Source organism: Pelobates fuscus, chromosome 12 (genome assembly GCF_036172605.1).
Source record: "Pelobates fuscus isolate aPelFus1 chromosome 12, aPelFus1.pri, whole genome shotgun sequence".
Lineage (NCBI taxonomy): Eukaryota > Metazoa > Chordata > Amphibia > Anura > Pelobatidae > Pelobates > Pelobates fuscus.
In genome coordinates this window covers 74,584,217-74,603,075 of record NC_086328.1, presented here as the reverse complement: position 1 = coordinate 74,603,075, position 18,859 = coordinate 74,584,217, and the positions used below count along the sequence as shown (strand labels likewise).

The 18,859-nt window shown below is 43.1% G+C and overlaps 1 protein-coding gene across 4 annotated transcripts in view; it reads right to left on the bottom strand.

Moving 5' to 3' along the window:
* LOC134579473 (glutamic acid-rich protein-like) overlaps positions 1–18,859 on the bottom strand; it is an 85,874-nt gene that overhangs the window by 59,544 nt on the left and 7,471 nt on the right. For all 4 annotated transcript variants that reach the window (XM_063438778.1, XM_063438777.1, XM_063438779.1 and 1 more), the window contains exons 2-3: positions 2,193–2,439; positions 1,434–1,901 (exon numbers count right to left, since the gene is read on the bottom strand). In XM_063438778.1, the coding sequence (XP_063294848.1) occupies positions 1,434–1,901; positions 2,193–2,403 (679 nt within the window). In that variant the 5' untranslated portion in view covers positions 2,404–2,439. The remainder of the gene's footprint in view (positions 1–1,433; positions 1,902–2,192; positions 2,440–18,859) is intronic.

Below are 18,859 nucleotides of genomic sequence, written 5' to 3'. Positions count from 1 at the left end.
CAACCCTGTATTCCAAATGCTATAGTGCCCCTGTCCCATACCTTTTTCCAGCACCAAAGCTCCCTCGTATGCTTCTTACCACTTCACTTTTTGCAATATCATCGAGAAAGCATTATTCTTGCGGCGATGGTCTCCTCACAAAGGAGCACTGGGGACATGATGCGCATGTGTGGCCAACACCATGCATGCACATCCAAGTTTCCACATAGAAAAGCATTGTATTCAAAGAGCTTAAACATCATGTGACCAACTTTTACTAGGTCAGTGCAGCAGAAGCACCTCTAGTTGCTATCAGGAAGGCAGCAGTTAGAGGTAGATTTAACCCTGCAATGTAAACATCTCAGTAACTAAAAGCCTGCAATGTTTCATATCGCTGGGTTAAAAGGACAGGGTCACTGTACCCAGACCACTTAATTGGGATTATGTGAACTTGGGTGACTTTATTGTCCTTTTAACTACAGTGGCAAAATCCAAAATTGCTACACAAATGTTTATATTTTTAGAAACTTGACTTATCTGAGTATTTAACTATTTTTGTTTTTTTCATTTAATAATATCATCACCAAACCACCTAAAGCTGATTTGTTGTTGTTGTTGTGATTTTACCACATATGCACTAATTTCAGGGTTAATTTCACAGAATGTGTATGTTCCACTACTGTTAAGATCACTAATTCGTATTCTGCTATTGCCAGTGTGCACAACAATACACCACATGTATACCTTCGCCAGGTTTTGGGGCAATTTATAGGGTTACATTATACATATGCCCTAGTTTTGATATGCCTCTTTACATGCTTCACAGATAAGCTAATCAGGTGTGACACTATCAGTGTCACCATACTGACCAGTGTCACACTTTAATATTTTTCTTAACTGTCCCTTAACCGTAATTGTTTCTAACTGTCACCCTTTCTACCAAACCATAATCATAGTAATAACATGTCAACTGGCAAGTCTTAACTAACAGTTAAGATAGGTCATTCCTTCTGCTGGCTCATAGTGTGATCAGTGGGGGGGGGGGGGGGGGGGGGGAGGGCAACCAGAGACTACTACTGGGATTCCTTATTGTAAGGTAGTTCAGCAGAAGCCCATTGACAGCTGATCCCAGCATAAACTGTAGCAGCCAGGCATCAACTGTCAATCAAGCCATTGGACTGCTGAGAAAGGTTGTTAAGATTGCCTGCCTTGTGGGACCCCTGTACAGCTTATGTTGTGCCTCACTAGTGAGGCATCCAGTAATAGCAATATCACTGTGAACACAGTGATTGTGGAGTTATAAGAAACATCAAACTCTGCATGTGGTACAGAGCTCATTGTGAAGTACATAAATGGTCGCTCAATATCATATACGGACTCTATTGGGAAGGGGTACAAACAAACAAGTCCCCATTCTGAAAAGAAAGAATATTATATTTTCATCTAGATTTTACCTGAACTTTTCTCTGAATGCCTTTCTTCAGCTTTGTGCTCTATGCATTGTTGGTTACCAACCTCTTTTGTTAAAATTCGTTCTTGTGAGATCGTAGTATTGCCTTTAGTCCAAAATCGGTTTAGGTTTTCACTGCACCTGGAGTGATCATGCTCTCTAGTGACAGTTTGAGAACTATGTCTGTCTTCAGTGTTTACATCGTTGTGATGTCCATCATCTTCAGATTTGTGGTGACTACTATTCAGGAATACAGGAACGTATTCAATGGCAGTGCTCTTTGGGTTATGGATTATAGGGACATATCCATTAAATGCTGAATCTTCTCTTATATGTTTTGATTTTTGTGATGGGGCTTCCAGTGATGAACCTGGAATGTTCGATTCATTTCGAACTTGGCCATCGCATTGTCCATTTAATAAAGGATACATAATACACCAACCATTGGGTACTGCAGTATGAGGAGAGTTATCTAATGGATGACAAAACAAGACTATGTAATATAATGTAATATAATAATAATATTGAAGCACATGAACAGGAATGATAAGTTTAGATTTTTCTAGTTGGAATCTAGGATATTATGGTATTATAAACCATATCAATAAAACCTATTAGATAAACAGAAACAATTTTCTGGATCGTTCGGCTATTTTATCCTTAAATTTGAAATTCACTTTGAATTCTCTTTGAATTCCTGACAATTCTCGCTTTATTAAATAAAACTTTGAGTGTTAAAGCAAGGGAATTTTATGGGAAATACCTTTAAGTCCTATAAGTGCTTGGTGACAGTCACTGCAAGGTCGATAAAAGTGTTTATGCCAAGAGCAAGTTGATGATGTTGCCAACAGAGGGCACATATGAATATCATCACAACTTCTTAAAGAGATATCCTTAAACTGTCTAGTGTCCTTGTGGTCTTCGTTACAGGTGTAGGAGTTGTGAGGTGTCTCAAAACGAGACAAGAGATCCATGCCACTGAATTTCTGCAATTTCTTGTTGTAAAGGTCCTGCGAAACGAGAACAGGAAACAAATGCATTTTTTGGTGAATAACCCTTGTGCATGGGTTTAGACCGGGAATTAAAATATTTTGCCAAAGACCATATGGCCTTAGTATAACACAGAAAAGTGGAGGATGGTGATGCATTTAAACAAGCCCAAAAATCCTCAGCCCATTTACTGGTTTAAGTGAATTTTATACAGTCTTGCAACTGACTTTTTCAAATCTGATTGTGCAGCTATGTTGGATCAGATCTAACTTCCATGTTGCTGCAGTTTCCCACAGAGCAATCACAGCACCAGTCAACATAACAGTGGAGTCTGACATGGCTGCTGAGCCACGTAAAAATAAAATTTTATTTAAAAAAAATCTATACACATCATTTGAGAAAAACATTTGAAAAAGTTAGAATGTACAGCTGAATTAGAGTAGTATTCCAGTTCGACTATTATGACCCTAAATTTGAGATTCTTTCAGTTCTTACTTTAGTAAATAAACCTGTAAGTCAGAAGTGGAATTTCTTAAAGACACACACTTAAAGACACACTATAGGCCACCCCAGATACTTCATTTCTTTGACGTTGTCAGTGTGTAGTGCCCCTGGTGCTTTGGTTCCACAATGTCATATTGCCATTTTGGAGATATATTAAAATTGAAGGGCTAAAATTGGAGTGGCTTTTATACTGATAGCCACTAGATGATGCTTCTGCAGTAAGAACTGAGTTAGAATCTGTTCGTAACATTCAATTGCATGAGGACGCTGAACAGTCAATAATACTTCTCATAGAGAAACATTGAATTAAATTCCCCTAGAAGCGTTTTAATTGAGGTGCATGGTATTTGCCATGAATGTGCTTCTCGCCCTCAATGCTTCTCTATGAGAAGCATTTGATTTTTCAAGACGTTCACGAGTCTGCAGACATGAAGACAAAACAGGAAGTGGAACAGGAGACTACAAGGACTGAAAAAAAAATAAGTAAAGGGGTATTTACCGTAATTGTTAAATATAAAAGCGAGGCCTATGAGTCACAATGCTGCCAATAAACTATTTTAACCGTATATATAAATATACAGTTGTAAAAATTCTATTTATATATTATATTATGTATGCATACATACATATAGCCACACAAATATATATATATATATATATATATATATATATATATATATACACACATGCCCAGACTGGCCATCGGGCAAACAGGGCAAATGCCTGGTGGGCCACGGCTGGCAAGGGAGATCAGAAGATTTGCCTGCAGGCAATGCAGGACCGGTGCTATCCGAGCACTGGTCCTGCTGTATGCCATGATGGGCCGGCGGGGAGATTAAATAACTCCCTCACTGGCCCACAGGCAGTCAAATGCGGTTTTCGGCAGTTGAGGGAGAGAGGAGATACGAGAGCTCTGGCCCTTTTGTCCTCTTCTGGTATCCCCTTATGAAGACAACAGAGACACATCACAAGCAAACAGCACAAGTATGTCAATAAATCTGCTTGCGCTGAACAAATACAGAACCTTTTTCTCATGCAAGAGCCCTGTATGTGAAAGCCCTGTATTTATTTATATATATATATATATATATATATTAGACAGAAGGAAAGAAAATGGGAAAAAGGAGAACCGCCCACTAAAGATGGGTGGAGTCCATTCCCACTTCTAACTACTCCCTTAGGTAGAGGGTCACAAAATTATGGTAATAAATCTTTATTTCTAGTAATGGGTAAACAAGTTTACCTGACAAAAATACATATTGAACTTTAATTTTTGGATTTTTTAAAAAGGATAGTAAATATACCCTAGCAAAAGTGTTAAAGTGATTGGTGAACAAATTCACCCGAAAAAAATATAAAAATAATAAATAATATTAAACACACCCTAACGAAAGTGTTTTTAAAGTGGAAGATGCAAAACCATCTATTAAAAGCCTGGAAATGTTCCCATGTAGGTACCCATATATGTTATAGGGGACAGGGATGGGTAAGAGTACAGAGACCTAAAAAAAGGATCAGAATAACCAGCATACACCTCCCCTATATCGGGTAGAGCTAATAGTCAGATTCTAGCAATACAGAGCAGTAAAAGTAATGGAGAGTGGATATTTGCTGCGAAAGCGGCGGTAAAGGTATAAGGAGCTGGTAATTAACGTGGTTACTTAGCATAAATATACAGGGAAGTATAAACAAATCCTTCTCACGGTCTGTTTAGCTGTTAATATATCTCGGATCTGTTCAACTATTCCTCCGTGTGGTAGGTGACACCATGGGGGAGTGAACAGTCCTACCAGCATACATTTAGTGAGGAATACCTCTGTATAAATGTCCTTAACCAAATATCCAGCTCACATCCACAACAGCTGCTGCTTCAAGGCAGCCTCTTTCTATCCCTCAAAACTTGAGTAGTGGGACCAGCGGCTAGCGGCAGACAGAGAGTAGCAGAGAGGTAAGTACAGTTGTTACTAGTATGGACGTATAGGAGAATTCGGATCCCAGCGGATACAAAGTGAACTGCCTATGAACACGCCCTGAACTAACTGACTACCTTGTAGCAAACTCAACTGCTGCTTCGAGGCAGCCTAATAGTATCCCTCAAAATAATGTGCTAGAGTCGGCATAGACATAGTGGGAGCCCAGGTAAGTATAAACTTCAGAGTGAATGCATCGGCAAAGAGCAAGCCCGCAAGCTCGACGCGCGTTTCGGCGTTACTGGACGCCTTTCTCAAGAGCTACTCAGTGTGAGTTCCCGGACCTGTTTATAAGGGGGGTCTAGCCCCTCCTCCCCTTGGTAATCATCCAATCCGTACTTACTTGAGTTTAAGTGGATTACGCCACCCACTCCCTCTCCAGGCCAATCCTGGAGGGGCCAGTGGGCGTGTTGGGAAAAAGGGCATCACTGCTAAACTGGTGCAGGGCCCTTATATCCCTAAAGGGGAGCGAGTACCAATGGTTTATACTGTGAAAACACAAAGTGTTGCACAGTGTCCATAGTGCATAACTCTTGTCTATGACTCAGTAATTGGGTACAGAATAAGTCAAGATCAACTGGGATCATTGAGACAGAAGTACAAAGTCTGTCTGTTCATCGTCAGGCAGGGGGTGTGATCGCTCCACTCTAGGGGGCTGAGTAACTCTCCGGCAGTATGGCCTGGATACAAAGTATCTCCCAGTGCAGCGGACCTCTTCCTTTTGTGTCGAGGTAGTTATCCCCGCTGTAACGACAGTAGTCTGGATTATAGTAGTGTAGGTGCTGAACCAGTGTACATAGGTCCCCACTGGGGCACCTCATTCTAGAAGTGTACCTTATTGAGTCAATTAGACATAAGTTAGTCACCTGTTGACAGGTAGCGACGTGGTGATCTTGTAAAAATTGTTCTATGCCGACTCTAGCACATTATTTTGAGGGATACTATTAGGCTGCCTCGAAGCAGCAGTTGAGTTTGCTACAAGGTAGTCAGTTAGTTCAGGGCGTGTTCATAGGCAGTTCACTTTGTATCCGCTGGGATCCGAATTCTCCTATACGTCCATACTAGTAACAACTGTACTTACCTCTCTGCTACTCTCTGTCTGCCGCTAGCCGCTGGTCCCACTACTCAAGTTTTGAGGGATAGAAAGAGGCTGCCTTGAAGCAGCAGCTGTTGTGGATGTGAGCTGGATATTTGGTTAAGGACATTTATACTGTAGCCCATGGAACAGCGCAGTCAGGGGAGTGGGCCTTGACAGAGCCAGGAGTAGGCAGGGGAGTAACCAGTTAAAGGGGTGTGGTTATTGGTAAATGGGGGTTGGACTATAGGAGTATATTAAGCGGCCATTTTATGACTAAGGGACATTTTAACTAAACTGACACTTACCTGGTAATTGTCCCTCCCACCCTCCCTGTTGTTTTGGAGTTCCCGTTTGGTCACAGCGGCGGGATAGGGCTTGGGTAATTGGAAGGTAGGAGGAGTATAAATTGGTTAGGCTGGATTAAACTGGAGTGTGAAATGGTTTGTGGGTTCGAGCTCATCGGTGGCTCCGAACCAGGTGGTGTAGGGGGGTCTCGGTACACCCCTACAGTTTAAAAAGTTATGGATATGGGGCCTCTTTGGTAGGCCATATGTTATGTGTTATTGGTTATTTATAATGTTATTTATTGTTATTGGCGGGGTCATTGCCGGGGGTAATTTATGTACGGTGGGGGGTGGAGGTATATTTACTTTTGTGGCAATGACCCCAATTTGTTACCTTGTTTATAATAATAAATAAAGCTGTGGACTTTTTTATTCCAACAGAAATACGGTGTCTGTAAGTTATTGGGGGGTTTGGGGTAAACAGCGCACCTGCCGAATAATCGACTGTGCGCATGTCAAGAGGTATTCCTCACTAAGTGTATGCTGGTAGGACTGTTCACTCCCCCATGGTGTCACCTACCACACGGAGGAATAGTTGAACAGATCCGAGATATATTAACAGCTAAACAGACCGTGAGAAGGATTTGTTTATACTTCCCTGTATATTTATGCTAAGTAACCACGTTAATTACCAGCTCCTTATACCTTTACCGCCGCTTTCACAGCAAATATCCACTCTCCATTACTTTTACTGCTCTGTATTGCTAGAATCTGACTATTAGCTCTACCCGATATAGGGGAGGTGTATGCTGGTTATTCTGATCCTTTTTTTAGGTCTCTGTACTCTTACCCATCCCTGTCCCCTATAACATATATGGGTACCTACATGGGAACATTTCCAGGCTTTTAATAGATGGTTTTGCATCTTCCACTTTAAAAACACTTTCGTTAGGGTGTGTTTAATATTATTTATTATTTTTATATTTTTTTCGGGTGAATTTGTTTGTAACGGAGCTCCGTGTACCCCGACCGAGTACCCTCCGTTGATGGATGCTCCTAGCGCTCTCAGAGGACTCCAAGCACTGCAGACGACACCACAACCACCGCAGGCTCCACAACCGCCGTAGCTTAACTGGAGCCGCGCCGTCTTCCTTCCACCCTGGATCGGCTTCTGTCCTCCAGGACCGTGTGGGGAAGACCTCTCCTCCAGGAGAGCGTATCTGGAACAAGCTCTTAAAAGAGCTAAGTGATTAAGAGCTCAGGGGAATATGCAGAGCATAGCAATCCCCAGTGTGATATAGCAGTTCCCTCCAATAACGAGACACGGCTACGTATTGAGGGTCAGAAGAGGTCTGAGGTCTGGAACACCCAGCCTGGCTTTTATTGAGGTTACATGCAAATAGGACACTCCCAGGGGGAGGCATAAAATCACCAATCACACATCTGGTGCAGCCCACACATTCCCTCCCCTCAGATAAAAAGTTAAACCAATTATTACATACAATAAGAATACCGTTTTTACACACACACTGTAACTTTAAAACCATACATTCAATTTCAATAAAAGTTGCATATTCAGACTCAGCATACATCAAACATAAACCCTTCCAAAAATCAGCCAAATCCCTCCAGTGGATCAAAAGTTAGCTGGAAGTCCTTTATGACCGACCGCAAGCACAATTTCCTGCCCAAAACAGTTCCATAGATTTGGGCTGTGCGGTCGGTCAATTTCATGCGAAAAAACGACTAAGTCCCATTTCGAACGGGACTTAGTCTCTGGAGCTGCAAGTTCCGTATGGGAGAAGGTAAGGGTCAGCGGTGTTCGGCAGAATGTGTAGCCGATTTTGGTTCCACAGAATCTTTAGCATACACCGCTGACCGCATTCGAGGAAACCAAGATGGCCGCCGCCACGTGCAATTGACCGGCAGTAACCTCACAGCCTGGGAGGTAAATTGCCTGCACACTTTAGCTTCTGGGTGGTCCGCCTGTGTGGTACTCGGTTCAGTAAGCCCTATTTACTGAACCAAGTGGGGGAAAGCCAGGAACAAGTTATTTTACCGGTCTGGGGACATAGTCTTAAAGGGGCATTGTTCAGCAAAGTCACAATATGTCCCCAGACGGTTCTTAAAGGGCCATACACACCCAATAAATGTTAATAAGTTTTCAGGGGCACAATCTTCCAGGGGCCATAGTCATGAGGCAGGAGGCTGGCAAACATGCTTCTCCACAATCCAGGGAAGCAGGGCAATTTCTCATTTAAAGGGCCAGTTACAAATAGTGATTTGTAACACATCTCCCCTTTGGGGGGAAGACTAACCAGGCACCTGACCTTCTGTCGGTCAGTGCCTCCGTTAGTCGATCCACCAACCCACAATAACCAAATGCCAGAGTAGCCCACCCACAACAAACAGGTACAAGGGTGACCCACCCACAAGACACAATTACTGCACCTGGGTATTTTGCTGTGGTGATGTGGTAACATGCTGTGGGGACTTGCGGGAGGGCAGAGGCCAGCGGCGCTCTGCCCTGATGCCAGATCTTCTGCTGGGGTAGCCCTCAGGACCTCAGGCTCTGGACCAGGGACAAAGGTAGGGCAGAGGCCGACTGCACTCTGCCCAGCTGCCAGTTCTTCCGCTGGGGTAGCCTGCAGGACATCAGGCTCTGGATCAGGGACAAAGGTAGGGCAGAGGCCGACTGCACTCTGCCCAGATGCCAGCTCTTCTGCTGGGGTAGCCTGCAGGACATCAGGCTCTGGATCAGGGACAAAGGTAGGGCAGAGGCCGACTGCACTCTGCCCAGATGCCAGCTCTTCTGCTGGGGTAGCCTGCAGGACATCAGGCTCTGGACCAGGGACAAAGGTAGGGCAGAGGCCGACTGCACTCTGCCCAGATGCCAGCTCTTCCACTGGGGTAGCCTGCAGGACATCAGGCTCTGGATCAGGGACAAAGGTAGGGCAGAGGCCGACTGCACTCTGCCCAGCTGCCAGCTCGTCTGCTGGGGTACTGAGACCATAGTCCGGCTCAGTAGCCAAGGGAACATGGACGTCAGTAGGGGTTAACATCGCCTCTGTTAACCCTGGTGCCACGCTAGGAGTTAGCGGGGGAGGGGAATTTGTACTTACCCCCTCCTCCTGTTGTCCCGGTGAGAGCAGTTGGGGATCTGGACAGGTTGTCCAGCATCCCTGTAGGTCAGGCACAGAGACCACGGTCCCATCTGCGCCGTCTGGGGGATTGGTGTCTCCCCTTGTTAGGGTAAGCTGCCGCTGGGGAGAGGGGGTGCTGTGCTCCTTTCCCGGAAACACAGGCTGCCGCTGGAGAGGGAGACCGCCTGTCTCCACTCCCGTAACATTGTCCTGTTGCTGTAGAGAGGGACCAACTGTCTCTGCTCTCTGTAGGACACACTGCTGCTGGGGGGGAAGGTCGGCATCTTCGGCCCCCTGGGGTACACACTGCCGCTGGAGAGGGAGACCGCCTGTCTCCACTCCCTTACCATTGTCCTGTTGCTGTAGAGAGGGACCAACTGTCTCTGCTCTCTGTAGGACACACTGCTGCTGGGGGGGAAGGACGGCACCTTCGGCCCCCTGGGGTACACACTGCTGCTGGAGAGGGAGACCGCCTGTCTCCACTCCCTTACCATTGTCCTGTTGCTGTAGAGAGGGACCAACTGTCTCTGCTCTCTGTAGGACACACTGCTGCTGGGGGGGAAGGACGGCACCTTCGGCTCCCTGACACTCACTCTGGGGTTGGGGATCTTCCCAGTAAACCTCTACGATATCCTTCCAGCTGAAGGGCTCTAGACCTGGTTCTGCTTGTCGGGTAGGTTGGGGCTGCACGGAGCTGAGCAGGTGTAGGTAGTCTTGCTCCAGCTCCCACTCCCTTGTTACCAGGTGGGTCATGTCTTCTCTCACCTCGCGTTCGTCAGCCCAGACATACATGCCCATCCGGTAATCGTAGATGTCCCAAAACCTAAACTCCTCTGTGCTGCCGAAATCAAGCTCCTCCGCCATGGCATCCTGAAGTAGGCCAGGACCATCGTAATCATCCCCCTCCGGTAAGTCGTGCTCGGCTGTCCAGGGGGTAAGTCGGATGGTATGCCACCAGAGGGCCTGGTATGCGTTGTCTAGCCCGATCTCTCGCCATACCAGGGTCTCCAGTCTTGCCACCCACTCATCTAGGGGTTGCTCTCCCAATAGACCCATTCGCATTGCCACACGCTTCTGTAGCCGCTGCTCATCACTGGGGAGCCTATCACCTCGCCGCCACTGGGCATCTTCCAGGGCATCATACCAGAGTTCCCTTCTGGCTGCATCCCTGTAATCTGCGGCCTCCTTCTCCTCCTCATCATGGAACGCTGTCCGCAAACCAGCTGATTCCATCCTGTTGTAGCCAGGGGCGCTGCCCAATGGCTAGCGTTGCCCTCAATTGTAACTCCAAACGTTACCAGTGTCTCTGAGCTGCTTCTCCTCGCACTAGGACGCCATCCCACCGCTGCCACCAATGTAACGGAGCTCCGTGTACCCCGACCGAGTACCCTCTGTTGATGGATGCTCCTAGCGCTCTCAGAGGACTCCAAGCACTGCAGACGACACCACAACCACCGCAGGCTCCACAACCGCCGTAGCTTAACTGGAGCCGCGCCGTCTTCCTTCCACCCTGGATCGGCTTCTGTCCTCCAGGACCGTGTGGGGAAGACCTCTCCTCCAGGAGAGCGTATCTGGAACAAGCTCTTAAAAGAGCTAAGTGATTAAGAGCTCAGGGGAATATGCAGAGCATAGCAATCCCCAGTGTGATATAGCAGTTCCCTCCAATAACGAGACACGGCTACGTATTGAGGGTCAGAAGAGGTCTGAGGTCTGGAACACCCAGCCTGGCTTTTATTGAGGTTACATGCAAATAGGACACTCCCAGGGGGAGGCATAAAATCACCAATCACACATCTGGTGCAGCCCACACATTCCCTCCCCTCAGATAAAAAGTTAAACCAATTATTACATACAATAAGAATACCGTTTTTACACACACACTGTAACTTTAAAACCATACATTCAATTTCAATAAAAGTTGCATATTCAGACTCAGCATACATCAAACATAAACCCTTCCAAAAATCAGCCAAATCCCTCCAGTGGATCAAAAGTTAGCTGGAAGTCCTTTATGACCGACCGCAAGCACAATTTCCTGCCCAAAACAGTTCCATAGATTTGGGCTGTGCGGTCGGTCAATTTCATGCGAAAAAACGACTAAGTCCCATTTCGAACGGGACTTAGTCTCTGGAGCTGCAAGTTCCGTATGGGAGAAGGTAAGGGTCAGCGGTGTTCGGCAGAATGTGTAGCCGATTTTGGTTCCACAGAATCTTTAGCATACACCGCTGACCGCATTCGAGGAAACCAAGATGGCCGCCGCCACGTGCAATTGACCGGCAGTAACCTCACAGCCTGGGAGGTAAATTGCCTGCACACTTTAGCTTCTGGGTGGTCCGCCTGTGTGGTACTCGGTTCAGTAAGCCCTATTTACTGAACCAAGTGGGGGAAAGCCAGGAACAAGTTATTTTACCGGTCTGGGGACATAGTCTTAAAGGGGCATTGTTCAGCAAAGTCACAATATGTCCCCAGACGGTTCTTAAAGGGCCATACACACCCAATAAATGTTAATAAGTTTTCAGGGGCACAATCTTCCAGGGGCCATAGTCATGAGGCAGGAGGCTGGCAAACATGCTTCTCCACAATCCAGGGAAGCAGGGCAATTTCTCATTTAAAGGGCCAGTTACAAATAGTGATTTGTAACATTGTTCACCAATCACTTTAACACTTTTGCTAGGGTATATTTACTATCCTTTTTAAAAAATCCAAAAATTAAAGTTCAATATGTATTTTTGTCAGGTAAACTTGTTTACCCATTACTAGAAATAAAGATTTATTACCATAATTTTGTGACCCTCTACCTAAGGGAGTAGTTAGAAGTGGGAATGGACTCCACCCATCTTTAGTGGGCGGTTCTCCTTTTTCCCATTTTCTTTCCTTCTGTCTAATTTTTGTCTAACCGGGGTTAAGCCCCTACTACTCCCCGTAACCTCGCTGAGACTTAGATGTGATTCATCTTACATTCTAAGTCTCTTCCTCTTCTTTTGATATATATATATATATATATATATATATATATATATATATATACACATACATACATACATAAATATATATACTTAATACATAATACAAGTATATATATTTAATACATTGCTAAACACAAATACACAGACCAGTCAAGCCATAAGACTTGCTTTTCCCACAAAAATCTCACTTTAACAGTGCTCTCACTGCTGCAAGGGATTCTGGGTAGGCATATGCAAATGAGCTCAACAAAGAACCAAATTTTTACCTCATAATTCCACTTTATACATGGATTCCTTGGAGAATGTGTCTACTATATACAAATATAAAATAGTCAACCCACAGACATTAGGTGGAAGGGGTTTTCAATCACAATTTTTTCCCCACCATAACTTTTTGGGTTTTTGCTTTGCATGTAATATATATATATATATATATATATATATATATATATATATATATATATATATATAGACATATATATATTGGAGGACAAACATAGAAAAAGCAAAAGAAAGTTCAAATATAAGTCCAAGTGTGAATCCAAATGGTAAAACTTGCTGGAAGATAAAACCTCAAAGAGTCAGGGTAATGCCTCTGGAATCTGGTCAGATCAGAGTATTCTTGGCAGCCATATATGCAACAGAAAGAGAGAACTAATGGTGCAGAAAATGCCAGAATAACATAAAAGTAAATACAACTTTATGGTCCTACTTACAGTTGATAGAGCTTGACCTAGCTCTAGTCTGAATGGCATACAGTGGTACAATCCCCACTTATAGCATACGTGAGACGGTGTAGGTAGGCAGATGTATCATCGGTATGAAGATCATAAAAAATATAAAAGAGACAGCAATAGTGCTCACAGTATAAAAGGTACCAGGAGTATAGAATAATGAATAGGTACTCACATTAAATTGGGCAGACTAACTGCTCAATGTGTAGGCGTAAGTGGTATAATCTCCACCGTGGATTCTTTTGGAGTGGTCCTCACTGGAACTTAAAATCAGGTAGAAAATAATAAAAAAAGGAAAATGGCACATTCACAGTAGAAAGATGCCAAAATACCTTTATTGAAATACAATGTAAAACAAACTGGTAAAATATCCACAATGCGTTTTACCAAAGTAGCTTTCTCAAGTGGAGGTAGAAAAATCATACCTGGCAGGCATAGGTTTATATATGGAGTGTGGATGTGGTTACTTTAAATTTGGCGCCTAAATGACGTTTAATATTACTATTGTGTTATTTATGTAGCGCCAGCAAATTCTGTAGCCCTATAAGGCCTCTAACACATGGTGCAGGCATTCGATTTTGATAATTGAATGTTTTCTTTGTTTGCTGGCTACATCCGGCCCACATTCAGCTGCTCATACACATCAAAATTTACAAACTTGCATACATTCGCTTCACGTTCAACCACTCGGGTTCTTTATGCGGTGCAACCTCACCAGCATTTTAGAAACGGTTCATATCTCTGTCATCTGCACTAACTTGTTTCAATCGTGTTCGACCGCATTTCAACTGGCCCAGGTATTGTAATTACTTCTACTGTCATATTCATGATCCATATGCGTTCAGTTTATCTCATGCAGCCATGTTCATTAAGCAATAAAGTTATAGCTTATGCTAATATTCCTATGTTATTCTACAATTATTCTAACATGTGCCATTGCCTTCAACCTTATTCTTCCAGGCCAAATATAAGTATTTATCATCCTCATAAGAGTTCCATTTGTATGTCCTTTAACTCTGGTTTTAGTCCACATAGATGTTTAACCCTTAAGGACCAAACTTCTGGAATAAAAGAGAATCATGACATGTCACACATGTCATGTGTTCTTAAGGGGTTAAACTGCAATTGGATAAATACTTGCAAAAACATAACATTCAGGGATATACTTTCTAATTAGTGGGGTAATAGCTGCTTGGTCCAAGGAGATAACTGACTGCTTTTTTTGTGGTCAAGAAGGAATAGTTTCCTAGGTTGTTGCAAAATTGAAAGCGCTTCAGACTGGGCTTTTTGCCTTCTTTTGGATCAACAGCAAAAACATATGTGAGGAAGGCTGAACTTGATGGACGCAAGTCTCTTTTCAGCTATGTAACTATGTAACCTATCCTTCAGGCCCTCATTAGGCATTCTCCTTGAGTAACTGTAATTCCATCATCACCTACATTATCTTTAGCTCACATTAAGCACTTCGATCTACCTGCATCTATTTGGGTGGTTTCATTATCTCCTTCATAGGTCTCAGATTTAAACTATGCACATAGCTAAAGTTGTAAGTAAATATGTTTATAACTGGTCTTGTTTCAGGTCCTAAGCCTTCACATGTGGCCTTACTAGGCCTTCATTACATTTCCATCATATGACCCTCTGTGGGCGGCATTATGACATACCAACCCCTAATTTGGGCTTTAGAAAAGTACCTTACTGCTGCATGGGGTATATATGTATATACTACTCCTTCTAACAACATTTCATTACATCACTTAGTCTCGCTAGGCCTAAACCAACCAACCTATACGACCCTAGCTCAGCCGGCGATACTCACTAGTAAAGTAATCCCTTATTCTAAGCATTGTGTTACTTTATTATTTCACAGTAATAACAAGTATTATGTATCAAGTCACCTACATCAGGACACTACATACTCTTTGGTGTTGGTGATGTACTAGTCATCCTTTGGCTCTGGTCTTAGATGGTCTCCACTAATTTACTTCATTATTACCCTTCTAGCCTAACTGATCTTCCTACCATTCCTACATACCAGACCTTACACAGGGATTTCACAATTCCTATACCATGATACAAGTATCCTTCATTTCTTCATTCCATATATATATATATTCCCCTTATACAGCTCTATTTCTGTATCCTGCCTCTCAGGACCTATTCTCCAGCTTCACTCTTCCTACACATTTTCTTCTTACTTCTCATATTGGGCCGCTTCGATCTTGCACAGTATTTGTAAGTAAGAGGTGTTTAGTCACCTCCTTCATGACACTATAAAATATCTTTAGTGTCGGTTACATACTCGTCATCATTTGGCATCGGTCTTATAGATGGCCCCCCACCACATTCCACGTTGCCAGCCTTCAGTCTGACTACTCTTACTACCTTTACATTTGCACAGGCTTACAGCAGGACATCCCTAATGGCATTCTAAACATACCTTGGTTTATCCTTAACCCCTTAAGGACACATCACATGTCTGACATGTCATGATTCCCTTTTATTCCAGAAGTTTGGTCCTTAAGGGGTTAAATAAATTGTTCACTCCATACATCTCCTTTTCAGCATTATTTCTTCTTCCTGCAGCTCATGACTTACTTTGGGCAATCTCTGCCTTACGGTACCTCTGCACCCAGCCATCACTAACCCTTCACTCCATACGTTACACATGGCCCTCTGGGGCAACTGCTACGACTGTTACAGCACAGCAATAAGGCACTTAAATATGTTTTAAATAAAAAATAAAATGAAAAATACAAATCTTTCATTCTACGTTTCAATATTACACACTGCCTTGGTAGGCCCACGTACATTCTTCCCATACAGCCCTCTCTCAGAACACTCCCAAGAACCTTGCACTTATCACGTAACAGTTAACATTTCCAAGCCTCTTTGATCTGTCACTAATTTAACTGTATTAGTATTATCCTCACCTCCTATTTCAAGCTCTTACTTCATTTGCTTCATGCTAGTATGCTAGGCAGATGATTTCTATGTGATTGTTGTTTAAATTCTCAGGCTGTTCTTTCACATATGTAATTCAGTTAGTGCTTCTATTCTTGCTAGGGTTCATGTCATATCGAGTTACGTGCATATTCTTACTTAAAATCTCTCCATGTCTACTTCTTACCGGTCGTTGCATATCTCGGGCCGATTGTCAGACATGGTCAACTGGGTCTTTATTATGCTGTTCCATTTCCTTCAGTTAGGTTGAAAACTTTTGTCACTAGAGTCACTCTGGGCTCATAGAACTTACTTTATCTACTTTTCTGCCACAGGCTGTTGCTAAACAATTGTTCAATGTTAGTAACGTAGTTCTGAATTGTGAACACTAAGTTCTCTGGTGTAACTCTCGGGTTTTGTTTAATTTAAATCACTGTACAAGTATTTCTTTGCCCTTTATTACATATTCACTTATTGCTTTCATTTTTCATATTTAGTCCTGTCACTCGTGAGTTATTTTGTATTTCCCATTTTCTATCACCAGGCAAGTGATTTGCTTTTACGATAATACCTCCCGACGTACAACAACCACTTGCTCTACAGAATGCTATAATTAGCTTGGTCTGGCTGTTAGGGTACCCTAGGTAGCCATAGGTAGTTTTTGGCCTCTTGTGCCATTACATAGCTGTCCCGCTAGGCCAACTCAGCAAAGGTATTTCACCCACTGGCCAAATCATAGTTATTGCCTCGCATCTCCGCCCTCTTGGCAAAACAGTTATGGCCTCATCAGTCACGGCCAACTTATTATATATCTGTTCAGTTCTCACTGAGAGGCCAACACCCTGCCACAACGCTCAGTGGAAAACCTACCCCACAGGCCAAATCATAGGTAGAGCCTCTCATCGCCACTTGGCAGCTAGTTAGGTTCCCAAGTCACCAATTTAGCTTAATCATTTCGTCATTTGGCTTAACAAGGTGAGCCTGTACCTGGGTGTTAAACAGTATGTTAACAAATTGTTTATCTTTCAGGTACGGTTATAATGTTAATAAATATTTAAGTATTAGTTATGTAATGTCAACACGTATTAAGTGGTAAACCAATAAACTTTTGCCCTCTTTTTACAGGCCTACTCGAACGTCGGTTCCCGCACACCGCAGCTGACTTATGCCAACACTACTATAACTCGGCTTATTGTCCCCGATCACAAATATATATATGTATATGTGCATATATTTGTGTATGTATGTATGTGTATATATATATATATATATATATATATATATATATATACATATATATATATATATATACATATACACACACACACACATATATATATATATATATATATATATATATATAGTGGAAAATTTATTCATACTTACCGTAATTTTATTTTCCTGGCTATTATTCATGGCAGCATATACACATGGGTTAGCTCCTCCCCTACAGCCGATAGGACAGGAAAACCACCAAGGTTTTAAAAGGAGGCTCCATCCCTAAGGTCCTCAGTCAGTTTACAAGCTCTACAGTACATAAATAGAGACATTAATGGGTGGGAAGTATATGCTGCCATGAATAATAGCCAGGAAAAGAAAATTACGGTAAGTATGAATAAATTTTCCACTTTCCTGGCTAATCATGGCAGCATATACACATGGGGAATACCCAAGCTTACAAAGGGAGGGACAGAATAGCCAATCAAATAATCAGAATAATTCAACATAGATAGAAGAATGAACTGAGTTAAGTACTTGAATACCAAATTGTGCATCATAGACTGTTTTAACGAACAGTATGAAATGTCAGACAAACGTGTCTAAAGAGGTTCAAATGCTAGCTTACAAAAAGTGTCAGCAGAAACCATTGCCATGGCAACCCATGACGCTGCAACAGCATGAGAGGAGAGTGCCCTGATACCCTCCAGCACAGGTAGAGAACGGACGTGACGTCCAAATTGTGCCCCATTAATTGCTTCAATGTCCAATATGTAATGCAGGACAAACTAGTTCAAAGAGGTCCAGAGAATACCCCAAATCCTTTGCTACAGGTAGAGAATGGCATTTAAAGGCTCACTTTCGGCAGGATCTCTGGTGCTACATGCAAGACAACCATATCCTGTTGAAATTCAGTGAATGGGGGTACCCAGGATCAAGCCTGGAGTTCACCCATTTTCCTTACTGGGGTACCAGCCACCAGCACTTTCTGTGCTACCACCATGGAAGCTCCTTCTAGAGGTTTGAATAATGGGTCAGTCAGGGCCCGTGAGACCAGTGGTACGTCACATATTCGCTTCACCACACTCAGTGGAGGCATGATTTCAATCAATGCCTATATGAAGCAAAGTGCAGCTAAGTGCTCCTCTAGAGTGTTATAACACAGAACCTTTCAAGGCCTGAACGAGGAGTAATTCCAACAGACAAAAGCATGTCAAGCTTAGTAAAGCCTGTATAGGATTGTAAGAGGATCTCAATGACCGTCTCAGGGATGCCTATACTAATATGGACTCCCGCATCAACACCAGAACTTGAGGATCCTGGTGTGTCATGGGGCCTTGTAATAGGTCTGGACGTACAGGAATTTCCCTTGGAGGTTCCAGAATCATCTTATTCATCATAGGAATTAGAGTCGAAACGGTCTTCCACTGTCAACTTTTGCATTGCCTTTTTAGGAAAGTTGAAAATAGGAAAATATGTACATCAGACTAAAATTCAAAATTTGAGTCAGTGTATCCTGAACCTGAGCATTCTGGTCCTAGCATGTAAAAAATACTTCTGGACCTGGTAGGTCCAAGAAATGGCCATCAGATCTATGTAG